Source organism: Marmota monax, unplaced genomic scaffold (assembly GCF_021218885.2).
Source record: "Marmota monax isolate L192 unplaced genomic scaffold, Marmota_monax_Labrador192_F-V1.1 WCK01_AAM20220418_F8-fsc00100, whole genome shotgun sequence".
Lineage (NCBI taxonomy): Eukaryota > Metazoa > Chordata > Mammalia > Rodentia > Sciuridae > Marmota > Marmota monax.
In genome coordinates this window covers 2,852,549-2,878,370 of record NW_026693872.1, presented here as the reverse complement: position 1 = coordinate 2,878,370, position 25,822 = coordinate 2,852,549, and the positions used below count along the sequence as shown (strand labels likewise).

The 25,822-nt window shown below is 42.8% G+C and overlaps 1 protein-coding gene across 1 annotated transcript; it reads right to left on the bottom strand.

Moving 5' to 3' along the window:
• Positions 1-13,737: 13,737 nt before the first annotated feature.
• Rtp2 (receptor transporter protein 2) lies at positions 13,738-17,582 on the bottom strand. The gene is made up of 2 exons (XM_046462660.2): positions 17,418-17,582; positions 13,738-14,301 (listed from the first exon to the last, which is right to left on the bottom strand). The coding sequence occupies exons 1-2, from the start codon at positions 17,579-17,581 to the stop codon at positions 13,788-13,790; spliced, it is 678 nt and encodes a 225-aa protein (XP_046318616.1). The 5' UTR covers position 17,582; the 3' UTR covers positions 13,738-13,787.
• Positions 17,583-25,822: the final 8,240 nt, after the last annotated feature.

The window sequence follows — 25,822 nt, the reverse complement described above, 5'->3', positions numbered from 1 at the left end:
TTTCCTTCATCCTTGGTTTGTAAGTGTTCTCAATGTGTCTGGGCATGGACTTCCTTGGGTTTATCCTACCAAGGTTTGCTGAGCTGTTTAAGTCTACAGAATCATGTCTTTCACCACATTTGGAAAATGGAGCCCTAATTTCTTTCTGTGCCATACTCTAGCCTTTCATTTTGGATCCCTGATGACATTAACCATAGACCAAGTCACAGGTCCTGAAGCTCTATTTAATAAAAGTCACAGCAGCTGCTACAAACTTTCTTCTCTCCATTCTTTGCTTGGAGTACACTCTCTTGATCCTTCAGGTTCACCTACATGAGGCTTCCTGGGTGCCCACACAGGGCAGCTCTCGGGGCTTCGGTCTTGTTCTCACTGATCACTGAGGCCTGCTTCTGTTCAGAGTCTGTGAAGATGGTTGTTACTTCTGGCTTTTTGGACTGCTAACCCTAAACCCCTCTGACTTGTAGACTTGCAGTGACCCAAACATCCTTCCCAGTCTCCCCATGACAAGGTGCCTTGTTGCTATGTCCTCACATAATGGGAGGGGCATAAGTGTTGAACACATTCACTCAAGCCCTACTTTTGTTTGTTTCATTTTATGTTTTGTGTTTTTTGAACAAACTGGCCATTGACAACTGGGCCTCTTTGTTTCAGAAAAGTCCTCTATCACTGAGGTAGTTCCCAGCACTTTTTATTTTTATTTTTTAAGCAGGGTCTCACTCTGTTGCTCAGGTGGGCTTCAATGTGAGATTCTGGCCTCTCTCCACCTCTACCAACACTGTCCCTGCTCTGCACCCATAACTAACACCCAGAACTGAGAACTACTCCTTCCATCAATCAGCAATAGAGCTTATGGACGACAACAGTGACAGAGCAGATTGGGAAGACACCTTTGGGGTGAATATCAGGTATGAGGAAAACATGAGGCATGCTCTGGAACCTCTCTCCTCTTTTAACTCTGAATTAATAAGTTGGTTCAAATTTATTTTATAACTTTGCCACTGCATTAAGAAATAAGGCCCAACTGTGCACAAAATTTAAAATTAAGGATCACATCAGATGAGAAAATAGGTTATTAAAATGTGCTTTTTAGGAACTAAAATGTCAAAGTAATGAGGAATATTGAATGAGACAAGACTAAATGGGCTATAATTGTTAGCTAGGCAAGTCATTAATTGTCACTTCATGGGCATTTTTAAAAGGCCATAGCACATTTGAGGACAGGCAGAGGAGTCAGCAGAGGAAAAACTCTTTTGTGTGGGAACTGGTTTGTTCTTTCTTTAAAGCTAGTATTGGTCAATTATCTCAAGGGCTAACCATCTCAGAGTGAAAAAATCAATATGCACCAAGGCAATTATGTTCTGCACATTTTGGTACTGAAATGGCAATGAGTTTTCATGGTCCAACTAGCTTTTAACTTAAAGCAATAACAGCTAATCTCTATTTTTTCTGGAATATTTATTTACAACAAAAAATATAACGCTATTTTGAATTGTTTTGGGGAATCTTCAAAGGATGGGCAGAGAGTCAAATATCAGTGACATGATATTAAAATGTTACTCTGATGTTTATTCTTGGGACACAGTATTCAGAAAGAAAAACTATGTACCCAAAGATAACCACAGGCATCAAAATACAAATTACAGTCCTGTAAAATGGGGAACAATTATATATCTGCTCCACCCAGGCTCACACTCCTTGCTGTTCCCATGTGCCATGAGCTCCACATTGCTAAACGCAGCCCTTACCTATCTATCACCAGGATTTGACACAGCTGATAGCTCTCCCTCCAAAATGGTCAACACACACCTCCATCCCAGACCAGGAGCTCACAGTAAAACAAAGTCATTGTTTTTTTTAAGTACTTTCAGTTTCATTTCTTACATTTAAACCTTTAATACATTTTGAGTTGATTTTTATAACTGGGGAGAGAAGTGGGACCAATCATAGGTTCCAAGTCTCTGTTCATTAAAAATCATAGCAGCAGCAGCAGTAGCAGCAACAACAACAACAAACTTTCTTCTCTCCATTATTTGCTTGGAGCAAACTCTCTTGATCCTCCAGGTTCACCTACATGGGGCTTCCTGGGTGCCCACACAGAGCAGCTCTCAGGGCTGCAGTCTTGTTCTAACTGATGACTGAGGCCTGCTTCTGTTCAGAGTCTGTAAAGATGGTTGCTATTTCTGGCTTTTTGGACTGCTAACCCTAAACTCTTCTGACCTACAGACATGCACTGACCCAAACACCCATCCTCTCTTGGCTGCACTTGTCAGCAGCAGCCAAGAAGAGGCCTTAGGAAGTGGAACCAAAGGAGGTCTCAGGAGAACAGACATTTGGGACCAAGGGTAGGAAAGTGAGTGTTGGCTGTGGGAATGGAGCCCATGGTTTTGGGCTACTGACAGAAGGCCCTCAGCATGAAGGGGCTCAGCCTTCACATAACTATATAATGCAGTAAGTAAAACAGCCCTTCTTTCTCCCACCTCTCAGGGAGTTTTACTGTGTGCACCATGAGAATGCCAGTTTCTACTTGTAGGAGCAACAGACAGAAAATCTATCAGACAAGTTCCAGCCCTGCCCAGCACCAGGGCTAGAGAGCCCAGGAAGCCCTTCCTTTCCACGCCCTAGACAAAGGCACACAAGGTGCACCAAAGGCATTCCTCCTCTACACTGCCTCCCTTCCCTCCTCAGACTTCCTGCATATCCACTGCGGCTGTCCCCCTGCCAGCCTGGAGTTGTCCAGCTGCCCCTGAGCTTCCTCCTTAAGCACACTGCCCCATTCCCCTCATCATACCTCTCCTGCCTCCCAGAACCTTCTGCACATTGTAACCTTCAAGCAGCAATTAGACAATCCAGTCCCAAGGGCAAGGCTGGATCCAGACTCTTCCCTTTCCAAGCTGCACACAGTGTGCTCCTGCCTCAAGCTGGGAAGGGGATTAACCTTAGGGGCATTTTCCATGCTCTTCTTTTTGTTTAGAAAACTATTCAAAGACTTTACTTTTTAGAAACTTCTAAGCTGCTCATGTTACAAGTCTAGAGGCCCTCCTAGGAAATGGCAAACCATTAATAGGACAAATGGCACAAACTTTTCTTATTTGTTTGTTTGTAAGGTATCCATTTCTGCCCACTAAGGGGAAGTGCAGAAAGAAACTTCCAGAGCAGCTCTGCCCGTCCCAGTCCTGTGGAGATGCCAGGGCTTAAAGGTACAGGGAAAGCCTCCCATCCTGACTGATCTGAGAGTTTCTTACTCTTGTTGGTGTGCATTTCACTTTACGAAATTCAGAGTCCCTAGAACCCAAAGAGAAAAGCAATTACATGTGGATGCACTTGGCTTTGATGTTAAGTAGCAACCCTGAGATGGTTTAACATCGCCAGTCCCCAAATTCCATGTCTCACACTCTGTGACCTCTAGCAGTGACCAAAAAGAGACTTGGGCTTCAATGGCTGTGTGGCATGTGGTGAAGCATCCAGCCACTGCTGCTGGCAGGTCCACGTCTGTCCATTGACCCACCTCTCCCTTGCGTGCAAATAGGAACATGGAGATGATGCCACAGAACACTCCGGAGTCTCCAGTGCCTTGACACATGTGTCTTCTCCAACAGCTGCCACCCACCCTCTCCACACATCTCAGGGAGGGGCCTGAAGCCCTCAAGAGGGATTCTTTGTAGCCAAAGCCATCAGTACAAAAAGACTTAAGGCAAGAAAGTCCCCATCTACACTGGCTCAAGGTGTTTGAGTCCCATTGCAGATGGGCTCAAGGGGCAGGAGTCTCTATTTACACTGAACAGGGGATAGAGGCACCAGTCCAGGCCTTGGACAGCATGATGGCTGCTGGACTCCTGCCCTTGCCCTGAGGCCTCCCTCTTTTTCTCTTCCTCCTCCTACTTTAAACATGTTTGCTTTTTAAATAAATCATTGGAATGTCAATCTTATCATTCAATTTGTGAGAAACAAATTTATTAAGAATCATCTCTGCTATGGCAGAGAAGAGCAGGGCAGGGGGAAGTGTCTGAGGGAAAAGAGTCTCTGATGTCTCTGGCAGGTGGGGGTAGAGGAGAGTCCTGGTGGATCCAGATGCACTCCTGGCTGGAAATCTGCACAGAGAAGACTGAGCCAGTTGGCGAAACTCACTTCTGAAACTGTCGGAGTCCACTTCCTGATGGGTGCTGGCACCATAAAGTCTGGATGTTCTGAGCTCAGGGTCTTCTGGCTGTCCATTGGGCAGGTTACCTGGAGCCACTCTTTTGCAGAACCTAGGGGGTCTGTGGCCTCAGCTCACTGGAGCCACTCTTGTGGAAAGAGGGCCCACGAAAGCACTGCAGGCAGCAGCAGAGTTGTTGCAGGCTGCCGCAGTCTGGCTGGGCACAAAATAACCAAGCCACCACAAAAGCCTTGTAGATTCAAACAGCAACCCTTTATTCCCGAACTCTCACCAGCACTCTACACACACGTTCTGGGAAAATACACTCCCTCCACTGGGCTCTGCGTACCAATACTCAGAACCCCGCGAGAACTCAACGGGAACTCAAGGAGTGGGCGCCTGAGGCAGCAGGATCCAGCAGGATCCACCCTAAACCCTAAACCCAGAGCCACCCTAATCCCTGAGCAGGGTCACCTTTCAAACCAAAATGCCATGCGTCATTCCTACTTGGCTATGGCTCTCAGCCATCCGCCTGGTGATCCCCCTTCAGCTCCTGCTTCTCATAGGGCTGCTCTGTGGAGCCACCCTGGGAGGCCAGGCCTTCTGCTACCCGCCTACAAGGGTTAGGTCTGATGTGCACATGCCACTGGATCCTAGGGTCCTCCTGGGAGGCTGGCTTGGAAAGGGGTGTCTTCACGTGGAAAAAGCGGAGAGGAAGGATAGGCATGCTGGCAGCTACAGCACCCTTCTGCCCTGATGGCTTGGCCTCCTCAGGTGGCTTCTGCTCACAGGGTAAGGCAAGGACAGGCTCACTGGTGCACTTGTTAGAGCGGACGCTGGGAGGATCCACCACAGGGCCTGGGCGAGGCCCAACCACCTCATTAAGCATAGACTTCACCTAGAGTGCACAGGCCAACCCCTGTATTCTCTTGTGCTAGAGGAGGAGGTAGGTAACCATGACCTCATCAAATTGGCAACTTTCCAGGGACAACCAGGCTTTATAGGATTCATAACCCATGTCGAACATGATGGTTATGATTGGGAGGGTCAGGCTACTTGGGGAATGGCTGGCTGGGAGGGCTGGTTGAGGAGGCCTCGCCCTGGCTCTGCCACGGGTGCCCCAATGTCTGCTTTAGGGTAGGCCTCTGCGTGGGGTCCACCATCAGGATTTGCTGGATGAGGCTGTGTGCTCCCGCGGACATATGCAAGGGAATGTCATAGCTTACCTGCACGATCAATTTTTGCAGGGCCTCAGTGATGCTTACCTTGAATGGCCTTCTCCCTGTGAGCATAAAATAGAGTGACACCCAGGCTCTAGATATCTGCCAGAGGGCCCTTAAATCCCTTCCCCAGCACAATTTTAGGGGCACAGTACAGGAAAGTCCCCGTAAACCAGTTCAGCTTCTGTCCAGGTGTGAAGCTGATGCTAAGGCCAAAGTCAAGGAGCTTGACGTGGCCCCTGGCATCCACCACAAAGTTCTCAGGTTCAGGTCCAGGTATACACCGCCTTTCTCATGCCAGTAATGCACCACATGCACCATCTGCCTGAACACCCCGCAGACCTTCTCCTCCAGTATGCCACCAGCCTGCGGGATGTGATGCAGAAGTTGTCCCCCACCTGCATGCTCCATGATGAGTTACACATTGTGGATAATCTCGATGACCTGGAAGAGCTGGATCACGTTTTGGTGTTCCAGGTCCATCAACCAGTCGTGTTCACAGAGCACAGGCTTGTTCCCCTCTGTCTTTGGCTCAACTTTCACTGCCACCTCTGTCTCTGTCAGGAGATGGTGAACTAGCACCAACTTCCCAACGCTCCCCTCCCCAATGGTCCGCAGGACACAATAATGGTCCGTGAGGGCCGACTCACAGCAGGAGCTGGACTCTTTGTGACAATTATAAAGGTTTCTAGTGCTGCATTTGTGTTCTATAATATGTAAGAGAATAATGTTAGAGTAATCCCCAACTGTTTTCTATGGTACTGAACACAGTACATACACAAATAACACTGTGACATCACTGACACTGACTGTGGGGGTAGGGATGGGAGAGGCATAGCAGCAGAGTTCTTTGCACTACTGAAGTTGCCCTGCTGCATATTCCCATCAGGGTGGTGTCCCTTTTTCATGTTAAATGCTTCCCCCATGGGAACCACCCAAAGTGGAGGTACAAGAATTAAAATGTTTCACCATAAACATCAACTTAATAGAAGTGAAAACAGTCATATAACAACATAAATCACACTGAATCAAAACTTATTCTGCCCTCCTTGCAAGGACACAAGCCACATGGAACCAAAAGTCCACTTCACTCTCCTTATTAGGTGGTAAGGCAGGCTGAACCGTGAGTTCATCCTAGCCCTTCTGAGGTCATCTTAGGAATGACTTGGTAACAATATCATTTCTCAATAAAAAAAGACCTTATTCTTAGGTGTGGAGTTTTAATCCGACACCTGTCTTTGGGGGTTATAATTCAATCCATAATACTCCTTCATCCATCTTACCCGAGAGATTTCATGAAGAGGTGTTGAATATAATTACATCAATCCATATAATCCTTATAATCACGTATCTGTCATATCAGCTTTTCCTAGTCCCCTAGCTTTTCTTCCTTTTTTCTTTTAAAGTTATTTACAAAATGTTTTATTCTACTACTTCTATTCTTAAAATATGTCAAACACTTCTAAATATATAGAAGGACTAGATTTTACAAATAAGAACCTATCCACTATGTACATAGCACTGGTAAATAAAATTGCACATGTAGCAATAGTCATATTCTGAGGTATTTTCTAATATGACCATTTTGACCTTTATCCTTTCCCTCCTCACTTCCTCCTACTTTCAGTCCAGTGCACAAGTACAGGCACAGTAAGGCTTAGAGATGGTTGAACCAGTTCGTATCCAAAAGTCATTTACAAAGGACAAGCTTTCCTATGAATTTCAACCCAAAATATACAAAAAATGTGCTAATTTTAGTAACTATTTGGTCATACCTTGGCAACTTCTTTGACCTCTAGAAAGTACATGTTGCAAATTTGGGACTCATCTGTCCCTTATATACACTATATACATAGCAAAACAAAATTCTCAAAATATACAGAGAACTGATGTCTGAAAATATCCAAGTATGAACATACTAACATGTTACCTTTTGAAATTGTTCCCCTCTCACCTTGTCCACATCACTGAACAAGTAGATAGTACTATACTGCTTGCAGAGGTGGTTTAACAGTTCCATTCCCAAAAGACAATATTTCATATGAATTTTAGCAAAAAGATATTTACAAAGTGATATTTCACTACCTCTACATATAACATACATTGGGCACTTCTAAACATGTAGAGAGACTAGATGTTTTAAATAAGGACTCAATTTGTCCACTATATACATGACAATTTTGAATAAACTGCACACATGTAATAGTTCTAATTTGTATATGTCTTTAAAACATGAGCATTCTGGTCCTTCGTGGACCAAGTAGGCTACAAAACTCAAATTTTTAGAAGACAATCCTTCCTAGGAATTTTAAGACAAAATATACAAAATTTGTTTACTAATTCTACTTTTGTCATACACTGGCAACCTCTTTAACACCTAGAAAGACTACATGTAGATTAGGACTCATTTATCTTTTCTATCCAGTATACACAGCAAAGTAAAACAAAACCCATAGACATGAGGAACCACTCTAGCCCCGATCGTAGGCACACTTGCATGGTGCTCTGGAGAACCAGCACACAACGGTGTACTACTTAATAGGGGATTGGCTATTGCCCCCTGCCCAAATAAAACTTTTAACAAAAAAGAAATTTACAAAATGTGTTATATTTTACCACTTCTACTTTTAACATATTCCAGGCACTTTAGAACATCTAGAAAAGTACTCAGCATTTTCAACTATATATACAGTAATGAGGAACAAAATGCACATGTACAACAATGATTACAATAGCCCGTGGGTCCTGGGTTCAGGTGAAAAGTTTACCGCCGCCATCAGGTTTTCCAGGCGAGAGGGCCTGGGAAGCCTTGTGGGTTCTTCCCAGCCTGGGCCAGCTAGCCAGTAGTCACAGCAGGAGCTCCGGGTGTCTGCAGGGCACAGGCCTTGTGGCCTGTCCAGGGGCTCCCGGTGTCACCCTCCAGCCTGGGGCCCAGGGGAGAAGGCCACACTGTTTCTCACCATGCCAGAACTGGCTTGCCTAGCATTTCTTTATAGGAAATTATTTTAGTTTCCTTCCTGAAGAATCTTATAAATGTGAGATTTTTACTGTTTTTCCTTGGGACACTTTAAAAATGTTATTTTTACTGTCTTCTATCTTACATCATTTCTGATAAGAATTCCAGTCATTTCCATGGTTCCATGTCTATCAATAATGTAAATGAACCTTGGTAAATGAACATAAAATGTAGCAGAGACTTTTGAATGTATTCACCATAAAGAAATGATACCAGCCCAGTGCCATAGGGGGCGCCTATAATCCCAGCAGCTCAGGAGGCTGAGGCAGGAGGATTGTGAGTTCAAAGCAATTTAGCCGGGCACTAAGCAACTCAGTGAGACCCTGTCTCTAAATAAAATACAAAATAGATTTGGGAATGTGGCTGAGTGGTTAAATTCCACTGAGTTCAATCCCTGGTTCCAAAGAAAAGAAAGGAAGGAAGAAATGATAAGGTATGGATATATTAATTATCCTCAGTTGATGATTATCCAATATGTATGTAAATCAAAATATCAAATTGTATATTATAAATGTGTATAAATACTATGTGTCAATAAACCATCTTTTAAACTTACAAAAAAATTTAAAAGTTATATATTTCATTTTATTAGGAACATTTCATGTTTCTTAATCTACATATAATGGATGCATTATGGATATAATGGATATATGAATGTTTAAATCTTTAAGGAAGTAATTTATTGTTATTGAAACAAATGAAAGGGATGAAAGTAAAAAGGAAAATCATCTATAATTGTTTTCAGTTGAGTTCAACATTTGTGAATAATTGAGACCAGAAACAAGCAGCCTAGTTGATTATTAAACTAATTTACTTGATTTTTCAGCATTAAATAAACAAAAATTTGTGTTATTTGACTGAAGTAACTAGCTTGTCATTTGCAGCCCAAATTATCAAAGCCCACAGACACTTGAAGAGAATATTTATTTTTATGCCAAAAGATGAAAACTATGACTATTATCAACTACTTGGGCAAGAAACAAGTATGGATGGAGAAAGATCAAAATAAGGGAAAGAACTGAATGCCTCTTTCATACACATATAGTGCCTAGTACAATATATGTAGGCATTAAAATGTTTGACAAAGGTTCAATAGAGAGTTGTTAGCACATTGTTTTTGCTTTTAAAAAAAATTTTATTAAAATGACAATAAAATATCTCATAAATTGAAATCCTCCTGAGCAACAAAACGACTTTACCCCTTACTTGAGCCAAGAGAGCTGTCTCCACCCAAATCCAATGTATTAGCCAGCTTTTCATCACTATGACCAAAATACGCAATAAGAACAACCTAGAGGAGGAAAATTTTATTTTGGTTCATGATTGCTGAGGGTTAGTCTATAGTCAGCTGAGTCCATCGCTCTGGGCCCATTGTGAGGCAGAAGATCATAGTGAAAGGGAATAGTGAAGGAGTTCTCCTTTCACAGGATCACAGAAGTAGAGAGAGAGAAGGTGGGGAGGGACAACAGGGAAGAACTCTTCCAGGACACAAACCCAGTGACCCTCCTCTTGCTATGCCCCACCTGCATACAGTTAACTATCCAGTCCATTCAAACTAGGATAGACTGATTAGATTGAAGTTTTCACCATGTAATCACTTTACCTCTGAACATTCCTGGATTAACACAGGAGCTTTGGGGAGCACTTCATATACAAACTATAACATCCAGACTACCTTGTTCTTTTGTCCTGTTTCTAGCCTGTGCTTCCAGATCCCAAAATTCCTATCTCTTGTATTCTACCATCCTGCCTTCTTGTGGGACTTGGTTGATTACTGTTTTCTGAACTTAAAATAAGCTCTGCCTTTAGACCTTCCTTATTCTTCACCTGGCCCAGAATGTACTTAGCTTCCAGTCCAGCAATGGTTTCCTGACCTACTTCTACATATCGTCCCAAACACATGCCCTCTTATCTCCTGGTCCAAGAAAAAACTTTTAATTCCCTATCCCCAAAATATGATCAGTTTCTCCCCTTCCCTAGCATTAACTTACACACATTGGATTCTCCCTACCCAATTCAAGCCCTCCAAATCAAAGGCTATTTTTACTTATCTTTGTGATCTTGGAATTTAGACAAGCCAGGAATAAAACAACAAAATATATGAATGCTGAGTTCTGAATTAAAACTGAAGGAATACTGTTATATTCCTTAGGACCTATTTCATGCCACTTTTTCCAAGAGTGGTAATGATTTTGTCCTGACTCATTCCACTGTATTTTGGATGAGTTCCCAGATTTCTGAGTCCCAGCACAACCACTTTTTCTTAAACCTTACTGACCTCTTCACCAGGAATTCTACAAACAGCTGCCATCCAGTAACCAGTGAAACTCATATCTGCTTACTTAATGGTGCAAAATTAGCTCAAAGATGTACAAAGGCTTATAAAACACTGTGTTCTTGCAACACAGAGACAGGTGCAGTGTATATATAGAATCCAAAAAGGGAGGGGACTCTTGACCTGCCACACTACCTCACCAGAGGGGGAAGCAAATATCCATTCCATTTTACAGCAACAAAGGTACATGATCACTGGATCCTTGTCAACTGCACTGCCAGCAATTTTTACACATTTCTCAGACATCTCTTTCTAGGCTTCAAGAAGTCCAACTCCCTCCCTGTTTTCAGATACTGATCTGAAGACCAGCTGTCATCCAGATGTTAGTGAACCAACTCTGCCCTCTGGCAAGTCACTGTGGTACTTGCCCAATATTTGAACTGAATCTGAACATGTGTTGGGTAGCTCAGACAAGCTTAACTCTTCGTTTCCTAACAGTCTAGGCTTCTGTACCAGGTACAAATTAACTAGCTCACAAGTCTTATGAGATTTAACATCTCACTAAACCTTGTTTTTCTGTCTATATTAATATTATATTATTATATCTAAATCATAGGTTGTTATTAAGAAGAAAAAAATAACAGCAGGCACAGTGACAAGAATCCTTCCCATCCATATTGGGGAATCGTAGTACATGGAACATACATACTTGGTGCAGGAGGGAAATGCTACATTCAATAAGACGAGGATTTAGTCAGTCAACCATGCTGATCGAACAGTTACTTTGTGCCAGGCATTGGGAATAGAAAGACAAAAAAAAAAAAAAAAACATTGAAAGTGATGGGCACACACACACACACACACACAGGCAAGATGACAATTCAACATGACTAGGGCCATAGCAGAGGGGGGCCTCAAGGTAGTGAGATCTCAACCCTGTCTGGGCTTTCCAGGAGAGGAAACCTCTGAAGACAAGTTGGTGAAGGTGTCCCAGGGAAACTAGACAGCAGAGCAGGAAGAACATTGACTTGATCCCAGGGGTAGGAAGCACAGTGATTGAGAACTCATGTTCTGGAATCAGAGAGACTCTGGATTTCTACCTTAGCATTTCAACTCACTATGTAGGTCACCATAAACAAGTTTTTTAACATCTTCATGCTTCAGCCATAACGTGGGACTAACTTGCCTCAAAGGGTTGTTCACAGAATTAAATGAGATAGGGCACATAAAGTGTTTAGACAATATCTCACACACAGTAAATATAATAGCAAGTGCTTACTGAGCTTCTTCTCACTGAATGTTATGCATTATTCTTATCTGGGAAATGAGGTGTGCCTGGCTAATGAGACTATGCCTCATCCCTCAGCAGGAGGGAGCTCTGGAGGAATCTAAGCAAAGGAGTGGGCTGATTATATCTGATCATTAGAAAATCACCCCAGGACAGTGGCAGAATAGAGGGTGAGTTGTAAGGGAAGAGGCTACAGGCATAGCATAGGCAACTAAGGCAAAAGACACTAATAACCAAGTCTGGACAGCAGTAAGTGGGAAGGAAATAAAGGAGATCAACCCTGGAGGTACTTGGGGAAAACAATCAACAGGATATGAAATGTGATGACCAACTAGTGTGGGGTTGGGTAGAATGATGAAGGAGGATCCAGGGATACTATCAGATCTCTGAAAAGAAGAGGAGTGGTTTGTGATGGCAAATGGATGAGCTCAGTTTTGGTCATACTGCTTCTGAGGGGAGCTCCCAGTGGACAGGTCAATTAGTCTGTGGGTCTGGAGCTCAGTGGGAATACTCAGAAAAGCTATAAAGACCAGGAGCTCATGTGCAGTGAAACCTAAGTTGTGAGTGGGTATGTTACTGAGTGCATACAAGCAGAATGAGAAGAGAATCTTGGGGACCCTCCACATATAAAGGACAAGTGAGAGAAAAGAATATTACAGAAAGAATATTACAGTATAGAGAAAAAAGAAATAAAGGATGGAAGAATAAGCACTGTTATAAATCCTCAAGGAGTAGAAAATGCAGTAGATATATCTTAAAGGCAATGTGAAGTCAGAGAAAGGTCATTCTAGTTAAACAAGGAAAAGACACGCCTGTGTCTTTATATATGTACATACTTTTTTATACACTGAGAAAAATGAGCTGATGGAGAAGTAAAACACATTTCTCTTTAGAATTATCCCCATCTGCATTCACTTTTCGAGGCCCCTAACCCTCACTTCCATTTTCACAGCCTCCACCCCAGTGCCCCATGAGGGATGACTCTCTCTCATGACACAATTTTGGTAGTCTCTTCCTAGACCCACAAACCACAAAGATGCTGGCTGGTACCACTTCATTCCAATCCTGTCTCTTTATGTTGCCTTGAGATTCCCAGGGTGGACTCAGGCAGGGGACGGACAGTCCTCTGGAAACCATAGGAATGACTCTTGAGGTCCTTGATATTCATCCTACTAGAAACCACCATTTTCTGCAGTGGCACAATGGCCCCATGAGGGCACACACTGTACTGGCCTAACTAAGCTGGGTGAGACTGAAGAATTGAATTTTAATTTTATTTCATTTTAATTAAATTGAAATTGCCACATATGGCCAGTGGCTAACATATTGGACAGTGCAGCTCTAGACCATTCCAGCCAAGCAGACCCTAGCACCAGAGTAAAAAACTGATTGTTTCACAATGGTGGGAACAAGCTGTACCGAGAGGGATCAGGTGACTTTGCCCCTATGTACTCGGTGGGGACTACTACACTCTCCAGGGGAAGCCAAAGCAAGACTGTCAGGGCAGTTGAAGATGATCATGAGAATGAGACAAGGTCTAGCTGGGATCTAATGAATATGGAAATAAAGCAAAAGGAGGGCTAAAGATGGAAGTGGAGGGGCGAAAGAAGAGAGTTATCTCTCTCTCCCTGTGGACTTAGTACTCTTACCAAACCTGGTAAATTCCAAAACCTATTAGATCTTTCTCCACTACCCCTCTTTATTGGAAAATTTAATGGGAAGACCATTAAAATTCCTAATGCAGACCCTTCTTTCTACAGAGGAATAAACTGAATTCAGGAAAGGTGAGTGAGTTGTCCAAGATTATATATTGAATCTGTAGCAGTGGGATCGACCCCTCAACAATTTGTCTTTTAAAAGAAGGCGGGGCTGCGGAAGGAGACCTGCAGGTACACAATGAGCAGGCAGAGGGAGCCCCAGAGGAGGCACCAGCGAAGGGAGAAGAAGTTGTAGCCGAAGCCAGCCTGGACCCTCGGCTTGGAGGTATCAGAGAAGGCGTCTGTCGCCTCCTCCTCCAGCAGCTTCTCGCTGGGCTTCCAGTGCATGATGCCCTCCTGGCAGGCCTCACAGAATTCACTTCTGTGTGGTCCGCTGTCAGGGCGGCTGGCCACGTGGATGCGGTACTGGCCGCCGTCCTCCTCGTAGCACTGCTCGCGCAGGCTGGTGATGAGGTTGTCCACCAGGCCCTCAATGTTCTCCTCCAGCATGCTGGACTCGTCCAGCCTCGCGGTGCCGCACTCAAAGCAAAGCTGCTTGAAGATGCGCATGCGCACTGATCCCATCCGTTGGGTTCTATCCAGGTGCATGTGGAAGAGAATAACAATGTTGGCCGACTGCCAAGTGTGCCAGCACCAGGAACAGTGGAACCTGCGGGATGGGGAAAGAGGAATGGAAAAGGTGAACCTGCCAGTGACATCCCACCCTGGGAAACTCAGAAAGGAAAGGCCTCTGCACCTGAGCCTGGGAATGGAAGTGTTTATCACTTACAGGTTCATTAACGCACTGAGGTTGACCAGTAACCGCTTCCTTCTAGTCCCTTGGGACTAGGGCAGCGTTCTCAGGAGCCTTGCACTGGAGCCATCTGGCAACCAGCAGCGCTCTGTAATGAGCTTTCTGCATGCCTTCCTGCAGCCCCTCTGCTTTCCCAAGCCTAATGCATGCAGGGTTTGCACCTGAACGCTGCACAGGTCACTCCCCTTCTCTAGGCCTCATTTCCAATCTGTGACATGTAATGTGATGGTCTCCAATAAGGGTCTCTCCACTCAGCCTTCCTGTAACTATGATAAAGAGGATGGCCTGCACCATCTGACTCATGCATCTTCCTTGCTTGCTTGGAGAAGAGAAGCCAAGCACAGATTCTGGTACACGGTAGGTCTTTAGTAAACCACTGAGAAGGATGGACAGAGGGGTGATGAAAGACTGGATCATAGAAGGACTACCAAGTCTGGTCCCTATATCTTGACAACAAACTCTCCCCTGTACCTGGACAAGTAATCGCTAGATCCCATTTCAGCCCCTCAGTGAGCACCAGAAAAGTAGATCTAGATGCCTTTTCCATCATCACCTCTCATACACATATATACAAAATACTTTGTCTAACCTGGAACTCTAGAGTCCCAACCTCAGGAAGTACAGAGGAAGAGGCCTGGGGCTCATCTAGCCAATCCCCACGCCTCCTGCTCTCACCAATGTTTGCACACTTCCAGTGATGGAACATTTGTTACCTCTTGATAAGTGCCTTCCATCCCTAAGATGAACCCTTTCTAGGACCCTGTGACTGAGTCTTCAGATGCTGTCTGGTGTCCACTGGGCTGGTTCTGGCCTTTTCTATGCCCAGTGTATAATGGCCTTGAAAGACCTCTAATGATGAATTCAATTCAGCCCAGCAGGCACCACTCAGCTTGTGCTGTATTTCAAGCACTAATCAGTCCAGGCTGAGGGTAAGAGATGAATCAGCCAGCCCCTGATCCCTGGAGGCCTCTAACAACATGACCACAGAACAGTCTCAGCACCACCTGAAACAGGGTTGACAGGGCAGAGGAGCTTGACTGGTCCTGAAACAGAAGCCCATCCCCAACACACACTCCATAGAAAAGCTCAAAGATGAAGTGAGTATATGCACTAACTTTATATGAGTATATGCATATGAGAATAAGCATAGGAATAGCCATTCTCCAACCTCCTTGAGGCTAGCTGGGAGCCATAGGCGACCAGTCAGGAACAGCACCAGTTGAGCCCTGAGGCCAAGAGGAAACAAGAACCTGTCCAACTCAGTTCCTAAAATCCTGAGTCCCCACACCCAAGTCTCCACCCCTTTGCATTCCTTCCTCCAAGAAACTCAAATGCTTCAATGTTTTCAGTCTTCTCCTTCCATACTTTTTTTTTTTTTTTGTACTGGGATTGAACTCAGGGACACTCAACCACTGAGCCACATCCCCTGCCCTATTTTGATTTGTATTTAGAGTCAGGGGCTCACTGAGTTGCTTAGTGCCTCGCTGTTGCTGAGAATGGCTTTGAACTAGTGATTCTCATGTCTCAGCCTTCCAAGTCACTGGGATTACAGGTATGTGTGTCACCATGCCCAACCAACACCTTTTTAAGTAATCCAATACAAAAAATTATCCAATACAAAAAATAAATAATCCAATACAATTCAATACAAAATGTTTCCTCTCCCTCAAGCCAGACCCCAGATCTAAAATCCAAACATTTTAGACCTGTGTAAGGGAGTAGGGATTAGTTACAAATCACTTTACTGAGATGAGATAGAAGCACAGAGAATGAGAGAGTCATCCATGTACACACAACTAGTTAAGAGACAGCTTAACTTTCTCTGAGCTCAGTGGTGCATGCCTGTAATCTCACCAGCTCAGGAGGTACAAGTCAACCCCAGCAATTTAGTGAGGCCCTAAGCAACTTAAACCCTGTATCAATACATGATTTGTATTGTAGCTCCATGGTAAATTGTCCCTGGGTTAAGTCTCAAGTACTGAAAGAAAAAAAGAAAAAAAAAAAGGCAGGTTCAATTTAATTTTTGCAGATCTTGAAGCAAGAGTTAAAATAAACTCCCTACCTATAGCCTACTTCCTTCTGTTTCCACCCTTAGAACCATTCTGCACCACAAGGGGCTTCACACATACGCCAGTGTGAAGAACCCAGTCTCTGCTTCTATGTTCTATACACACCTCCAAAACACCTCCACCACTTCTTTGGGGATTCAAAGACCCGGGGAGGACAGTAGGTGGGGGAGGTGTTTTGGAGATGTGGACAGAGCATAGAAGGGGATTCAAAGACCTGTGCAGATACCCTGTTGGTGGGCTTGAGACAGTTTGGGCAGGGAATTTTGTGGACCCAGTTCCAAATTACAGGCCTTAATGATCTAAGGGAAGTCCTACCCAAAGTTAAGCCTTTTTGTCACAAACTCATAGATAAGAGAAATAAAAGAGATCTGATTGATCATCATCTAAGGCCACCACCCTCGTTTTGCAAATGTGAAAACTGAGAACCAGAGAGGAGAGAGACTTGCCCAAGCTCACAGAGCTATTTAGCTATAGAGCTAGTTTCTATCACATAACTAATGGCCAATAACTATTTCTGTATTCAAATCAAGTTGTCTTTAATTTACTGAACAAGCAGACCCAGGACCAGAGGACCAGCCTCTCTTTTTCCAGTGGACCTCAGAACCCCTCCTTTCCATTCCAGCCACTCTTTGTCAGAGATTGCAGAAGCATTAAAGCTCTTTGTTCATTGTGGAAAACAGAGACCCAAAGATGAAATGTAACCTGCCCAGTGCCACCCAGGGAGTCTACCATTAGAACCAGGGCCTCTGTGGAGCACCTGGACTCCTTTCTCTGCTCCCCAACCTGAACTAACACAGAGTGAGAGTAACCACAGCCCCAGGCTCTGTCTCTCCTTGGACGATGGTGGCCCAGGGCTGTGACCCGGGGTCTGTGTGCAGGGCTTCTCCCCACTGGGCCTCTCACCTGCCTGAGGCATGCTGCTCTAGGTACTGCTTCCAGCCAGGGGCCAGCTCATTGGGCTTGAGGTTGGGGTCTATGATGAGTTCCCAGCTGTCAGCCGGCTTTGCTACCTCCATCTTCTCATAGAAGACTTTCTTCCACTCACAAATGGTCAGGCTGGTACACATGGTCCTGTTGGCAGGGCTGCAAGTTTGAGTGAGAATAAAGAGTGAGCCTGGATGGGTGCAGCACAGCTCAGTCTCTGTTCTGAAAATCCTCATCAACAGGACCCAGCTCCTTCCTTTGTCACCCTGGAAGCTGTTACCATGGCAGCAAGCCAGGGCACCAAGGGCCAGGGCTGGGAAGGAAGGAAACCCTAAGGGGAACCAGGGCCCTGAGAGAGGCTTCAGAGGCAGGATTGAGTAGTGATACTAAGGACAGCAAGCAGGCTGGAAAGACCAAACCCAGACCATACTCATCCAGGCCTCCATGGGTCTTCAGGAAGCAGGCACTCTGTGATGGCCCTGCCCTACCCTACTACCTTCCAGGTTTTCTCCACATTCATGCTGTGGTAACTATGACACTCCAGGGAGTCAGGAAGAAACAGCAATAAGCAGAGCCTGCTCTTCCCAACCAATCAATGTGCTGTGACCATCATTTACCATGTGCCAAGTACAAGTTGCTTGACCTGTGTGCTGTCCAAGTCAGATCAGGAAACGAGCTTCTTCAGCCCCTAAGTGGTTCATCCAGAATGCAGATCCAGGCCTTCTGAAACCAAGTCCATTTGTTCATTTATTGCAACCCTGTTGAGCTAACACAGGGAGACTGAGAAGTAACATGTGGTCCCTTGGCTCAGGGAGATTTCAGACGGGTTGGTGAGGTAGAAGGTAATTCAACACACCCTGTAAAGCACTTAATGACATTGTAAATTCATAGTCACAGAATTCTTAAAGCCCACATCGAGCTCCCCACTGTAGACACTGGCTGACAGGTGCTGGAGGAGCAAGTTAGTTATGAGCTAAATGTTTCTGCTGCCTCAGCTGCTGCAGAACAGGCCACTGGGTACCGCAGCTCCAATGCTCAATGTAAATACTTAGAGACTAGAGGGACCTGACTCCAAATTTGCATAAGCCAGGGAAAGGAAATCCCCTGAGGGAAGGCAGTCTTGAGCAAAGAAAAGTCCAGGCCCTGTGGTTGCTTACCCCAGCTTGACAGCTGCTGGGGTTTTCTCTGCCAGCTGTAGTCATCTTATGGTTCTTAACTTGGAAACCTGGATCTCTAGACCTGGGAGACACACAGAGTGAGGATCACATGGAACTGAAAAGGTTTGCTAGGAAAAGGGCTGTTTTCACTGTTGGGTTCCAGACATGGCACTTGATTCTAAGTGTTTTCCAGGAAAATTGTCATTGAATCTTTTGGAATGAAATGGGAAGGAAGGAGGTCCTAAGGGCCCTGAGAGAGGCTTCAGAGGCAGGATGAGTAGTGACACTGAGTAGAGCAAGCAGGCTGGAAACAAAACACCTCAGAAAAGATAAAAATGTATTTACAGCCATTTACCAACAGCTTTAGGAGGGACCCTTTATTTTTTTCAAATCTGATTTCTTCACTGAACTTTTCATTTCTTAACCAAAATTTCTTGAAACGGATTTAAGACAAATGAGGCTCAGAGATAGGATACTATATGTCCAAGGCCTCAAGTTGGGGAGCTCAATCCTCACTAGGGATCTCAGGAGTCAATTACAAGACCAGGTGAGATGGGGGACCCATGATTCCCAGGAATTAAATTAACTCAAGAGGAGCCTCCGTGGCCTGAACTTGATCTATGTGGCAGAATGAAGCCGGGAGAAATAATGTACTGTTGTTGCCAGAGCAAATGCCAATGAGAGAAAAACAGAAAGAGAGAGAATCATCAGGGTTCATCTGCTTTGTTTGGTTTGGTTTTGTTTTTCTTTCAAATGATGCAATCCCCTTAGGCCTAGGATCAGGTTTAATTTACAGTAGGATCCCTGTAAGCAGAGACCAATATCATTTATCTTTCGTGCAACAGAACCACCGTTTTCACTCAAGAAAAAAAAAAAAAACTTTCTTGTGATACAATCAATGAGCACAATTCCTTCGTCGATTATCTGATTATCTGAGAATGGCACTAGGTTGCTCCAGAACTAACAATTTAAGAGCTCTCTAATGTATATCTACAGCTGTGGCCCCATCATACATGGGCAGTTTCATTATACTTTGCTGCCTGATTTTAAATCTAGATGGTTATTCTTAAAAATAAATATTTTTTTTTCCTTTATAAAATAAAACAATGTGTTCTAGGATCCTAGAAACTAAAATTGGCAAGGGTAGGGGTAGATCGAAAGACAGTGTGCCATTTAGATTAATAAATACTTTTATAAAATATTCATTATTCAACGATATCAGGATAATATAAGAAACATCAATGGAGATCATACAGTGACAAAGTAATGAAGAGTTAGGAAAATTGGGTAAATCAAAATCACCTGGGCCTCCTTTTTTTCCTTTTTTGGCTTAATGAATATCATTTATTCAGTATGAAATCTTTATACTATATGTTCCACGTGTTAAGAATAAATGTACATTAAATCTTGGTAAAAAAAAAAAAAAAAAAAAAAAAAAATCACCTGGGGACTTCTGAAAATTATATATAACCCTATCCCAGAGCTTTCAGCCCATAGTCTTGAAGGAACTGTTTCACCCTCTACCCACCCACTCCAAAACTTGGAAGAATCCTGGCCATTGCCAGCCACTGTTACTGATGAGAATATGGTGACCTACAGGATACCAAAGGCCAAAAATGGAGGAGGAGGAGGAGGAGGAGGAGGAGGAGGAGGAGGAGGAAGAAAAAGAGGAAGGTTGAATATAATAAGTTAGTGATTCATGATTTTTCCTTACTAAGAAACAAATCCAAAAACTAAGTTCTCTCTTTCCTGCCTCTTTGCAATTCAAAAAACCACACAAAGTGCTACAGACCACCCCAAGGCCCCCTGGGAATCTTTTTTAAGAGGTGTTAGGAGAGCTTCTCCAAACCCAGGATGCAGAACTCAGAGACAGCACGGACCACATGAAGTAGAGGGTGATTTCTAAAGCTCAGGAGAGTTCACACAGTCAGAACAGGGTCACAGCTCTCAAAAGTTAGTACCCAGCAAAAGAATAACTTTCAGGGACAATTTCATACCTGCTCTTCCATCAGCAGCAGCCAAAGCAAACATGAACAGGCTACATTCTATGACTGCTGGTCCCTGGGTCCCAAATCTATGCATCATGCTCCCCAGCACCCCAACGATGCTGGAGTCTCTAGTAAGAGTGGCCATTGTCACACTAAATTAGAAAGCAATAAGAAGTTCTGTTGTGCAAATGCACAGTAGGGTGACTATAGATAATAATAATGAGCTATATATTTCAAGAAACTAGAAAAAAAGTTAATGTTTTCATCATAAAGAAATAATAAATGTCTGAGGAGATAGATATGCTTATCCTGATTTGAACATACACAGCATAAATATGTATTGAAACATCATGTAGTACCCCATAAATATGTACTGTAAAAATTTTTATGTATTAGTTTAAAATATATATTGCAATTGAAAAAAAAAGTGGCTATTATCGACTTACACTTTGTTCAGGGCCTTATTATCCTAGACAGAGATTTGGTGAAGAATTATCACACTGTTTATGGAACGCAAATGTTTTAAAAATTAGGGTTGGAGAAGGGAATGATCCATGCCAAGAAAAAGAGAGAAGGGAGTTGAGTTAGTGACTCGGTTCAGGAAAGAAGAACAAAGAATTCTCTGCTGTAAAGTGACGTTCAAACTTGGGTGGGAATACTTTTAGCAAGTACTGCCTATGCAGACTTTTGTCCAAGACGTTGAAGGCCTCCATCAGAGTTCCTTAACTATACTCAGAGAACTTGTTGGTTTCTGATGAGCTGAGGTTCAACACACACACAAATAACTCTGACTCCTCTCTGGGACCATCCCTGTCACAATGGTAGAGTGAAAAGGAAGCATGAAGAAGCACTCATTCTCATTCTGAAATGAATTGCTCCTCAGAAAACCTGGAATGGAACCACCATTTGATCCATTTATCCTACTTCTTGGTCTATACCCAAAAGACTTACCATCAGCCTACTACAATGACATAGCCACATCAATGTTTATAGCAGCTCCATTCACAGTAGCTAAGCTATGGAACCTACCTAGATGCCTTTCAACAGATGAATGGATAAAGAAAATGTGATACACACACACACACACACACACACACACAATGAAATATTACTCAGCTGTAAAAAAGAATTACTTTATGACTTTTTGCCAATAAGTGGATGGATCTGGAGACATCATGCTAGGTGAAATAAGCCAATCCAAAAAAGCCAAATGTTGAATGTTCTCTCTGATATGCGGAAGTTAACACACAATAAGGGGAGGAGGGGAAGAATAGAAGTACATTTGATTAGACAAAGGGGAACAAAAGGAAAGGAGTGGGTATAGGAATAAGAAAGACAGTAGAATGAATCTGATAAAACTTTTCTATGTTTGTATATGAATATACCACCAGTGAAACTCCACATCAGGTACAACCACAAGAATGAGACTCTAATTAGAATTAAGTTATACTCCATGTATATATAATGTTTCAAAACACGCTCTACTGTCATGCATATCTAAAAAGAACAAGTAAAAATTTTAAAAACTATTTTAAAAGAAATTAATCTCATTACTTCCCCTCACATTCCTCTGGTCAAGGCAGCCACATAATGAAGTCTTCCGTCAATGGAACAGGGAAGAATGATTCTGCCAAAGGGAGGGCCACTTTCAAGAGTGAGTCTGAATATTTTGAATAATAAAAACCACCAAAGCACCCTCCTGGAACAATGGAGCAAAACAGGTTCTATTTTGCAGTGTACTCAGAAACCCTGAACTCTAAGGCTAACTCTTTCACTAGTTTCTCTGTGATCTTAGTGAAAGAGAAACCCACCGAGGAATGGCACATATTCCCCAGGAAGATCACTGCCCTGTTGCTCTGACAGCACATGTGTTTAACAGACTCTGGGAAGCTGTGGTCAGTTCAGACATGTTGCAGAACCTTAAAGCCTGAAGTCCTGGCAAAATTTCATTGTTAGGCAGAGAGACATGTTTATTTTTTTCAAAGGAGTAATTAACAAAATAAGAAGTATGTACTAAACACCACAGCTTGTAAGCCTTACTGTGATTGTTCCAGAGGACAGTATTCTCAAAGTTGGTGGTGAGCCTGCTACTCTGTCTGGTTCCAGTTATCAGAGGACTTGATTATAAGAACCGACCCTTTTGTTGACCATAAGTTTTAAATGTTTCTTAAAATATTATTTATACAAGTGTCAATGATATAATAAGATAATAAAGCACCATTAAGCCAAAATCTAAAGAAACGGACCCAGATCCACAAGCACAGTGCTAAAGCTGCTTTGGCTCTAAAGGCAGTTTCCAACTTACATGAATTAAAGGGTCTTCAGAGGACCCAGTACAACAGACAACCAAGCCCAGGACCACAAACAGAAAAGGGATATAATAGGAAATCCCTGAGAACTAGAAGCACATCTTCAGCTTAGTTATTGTGGGAAGCAAGCCAGACCCAGCCACCACTTCCACAGGACTCAAGAATAATTGCCTTGCTGAGGAGGGTAAAGGTATTGATTTGATTTAGAGATGGGTACTTATCATAACTACTAAATGAATAGGAACAACACATATAACTTTTTATTATTGTTTTTTATTCTAATTTGTTATATATGACAGCAGGATGCATTACAATTCATATTATACATATAGAGTACAACTTTTCATATCTCTGGTTGTACACAAAGTAGAGTCACACCATTCGTGTCTTCATACATGTACTTAGGGTACATGTATGACCATCTTTCCACCATCTTTCCTACCCCATGCCCCCTCCCTTTCCGTTTGCTCTATCTAATCCTCCATTCCCCTCCCACAACTCAATTATGAGTCAGTCTCCTTATATCAGAGAAAATATTCGGCATTTGGTTTTTTGGAATTGGCTTACTTCACTTAGCATTATATTCCCCAACTTCATCCATTTACCTGCAAATGCCATGATTTTATTCTCTTTTAATGCTGAATAGTATTCCACTGTGTATATATACCACATTTTATTTATCCATTCATCAACTGAAGGGCATCTAGGTTGGTTCCACAGTTTAGCTACTGTGAATTGTGCTGCTGTAAACATTGATGTGGCTGTGTCCCTGAAGTATGTCTTTTGGGTAAAGACCAAGGAGTGGGATAGCTGGGTCAAATGGTGGTTCCATTCTCAGTTTTCCAAGAAATCTCCATACTGCTTTCCATATTGGCTGCACTAATTTGCAGTCCCACCAGCAGTGCAGTGTATGAGTGTGCCTTTTTCCCCACATACTCACCAACACTTATTGTTGTTTGTATTCTTAATAGCTGCCATTCTGACTGGAGTGAGATGAAATATTAGAGTAGTAACACATATAACTTTTAAGAAAGAGAAAATAATGCAATTACTAGAAAGTATATAACACAAAAGAAAGCAGAAATGAATAAAAACTAAAAGTAAATCATAATTCATCAATAAAAATAGAAAGCACAAAATCATTTTGGAATGGATCCACCATTTGACCCAGTTATCCCACTCCTGGGTTTATAAGCAAAGGACTTAAAATCAGCATCCTAAAGTGACACAGCCACACCAAAGTTTGTAACAGCTCAATTCACAATAGTTAAGCTATGAACCACCCTAGGTGCCCTTCAACAGAGGAATGGATTAAAAACATGTGGTATGTATTCACAATGGAATATTGCAATCATAAACAAAATGAAATTATGGTATTTGCCAGTAGATGAATGGAACTAAAGAATGTAATGCTGAGTGAAATAAGCCAATCCCCAAAACACCAAAAGCCAAATGTTCTCTCTGATATGTGGATGTTAATCAAAAACAAGGGAGGGTAGGAAGGGGAAGAATAGAAGTCCATTGGATTAGACAAAGGGAAGGGACAGGGAGGGGAATAGCAAGGACAGCAGAATTAATCTGACATAACTTTCCTAGCGTTGTATTTGAATATACTACCAGGGTAACTCCACATCATGTATAACCACAGAATAGGATCCTAATTAGAATAAATTATATTCAATGTATGTATAATTTGCTAAAATACATTCTACTGTCATGTACAACTAAAAAGAACAAATTAAAAAAATTATCTCCCCCCCCAAAAAACACAAGAAAATCAGATATTGTATATAAATTCAAATACATTAGCAAATTTGTTAAGTATAAAAAACTCAATATCTAGTTTAAAAAAGTCTGAGTGAATTAAGAAACAAAATCAAATCATGACTTCAATAAGGTATTGTTAGACACTGCTTGATTGGCAAAAAATGAAAATGTCTGACAATGTCAAGGTCTAGCAAGGATGGAAAAACCTGCACTGTCACACAGAGGTAGTGGAAATGGATAGAACACTTTGGGGAAGCACCTGATTACGTGCATGATAAAGTGCATAGGATCATTGTTCATAACAACCCGAATCACATTCTAGTGCATTTCATTCCATTTCCCTCTTCCCATTCCCTTTCCCTTCATTCAATTCTGTTACTCTCCATTCCTCTCCACAAATGTCCATCAGCCAAACAATGGACACACCCACTGGAACACTACAGATCCATAAAAATTAATCACTTCTACCACATCAACAGCAGTGAGCAAAAGAAATACATGTACACACATAATGCACTCACATTAAAGTTTTTAAAAAAATCAAAACCAAAACTGTATTGTTTTAGAACAACAAAGACTTTCTTCAAGCCGAGGAAATTATTATCAGAAAGGTGAGGATAACAGTCATCTCTGGGGAGAAAAGAAGGTAGGTGATGGTGGGTGACTAAGTACTAGGGGAAGGGAGTTTCCAGGAGGGCAGCAAGATTCTCTTTTTGAGCTGGGTAGTTTTTCTTTTTTTTTTTTCGAGTTGTCAATTTGTAATCCGTCTCTGAATTGTATCTATATGCTACATGTACTCTTTTGGCTCTGTGATGTATTGTGCTGTTTAATTCAAATGGATGCTACCCCCCCTACTGGAAAGACCCCCCTTTCCATTGTTCAGATGGTCCCAAAGTACCAGCCTCTAGCAATAGCACCTCTGAACACTTCATTAGGATAGTCAGATTTTAAAACTGAAAGAGGCCTAGAGAAGCCAATAGCCCCTACTCTGATAAAGGCATTAGGCAGATGAGTCACGGAGAATCAGAGGAGATAGTTCTGAGACGTGGAACCTGGCAAATAGTAGCTCTTGGTAAATGGGCCAGAACTTCCTGTCACCAACAGTTTGATGTTGAACTCTGAAATATTACCAAAGGTCTTTAAATACAGACAGATGTTTATAA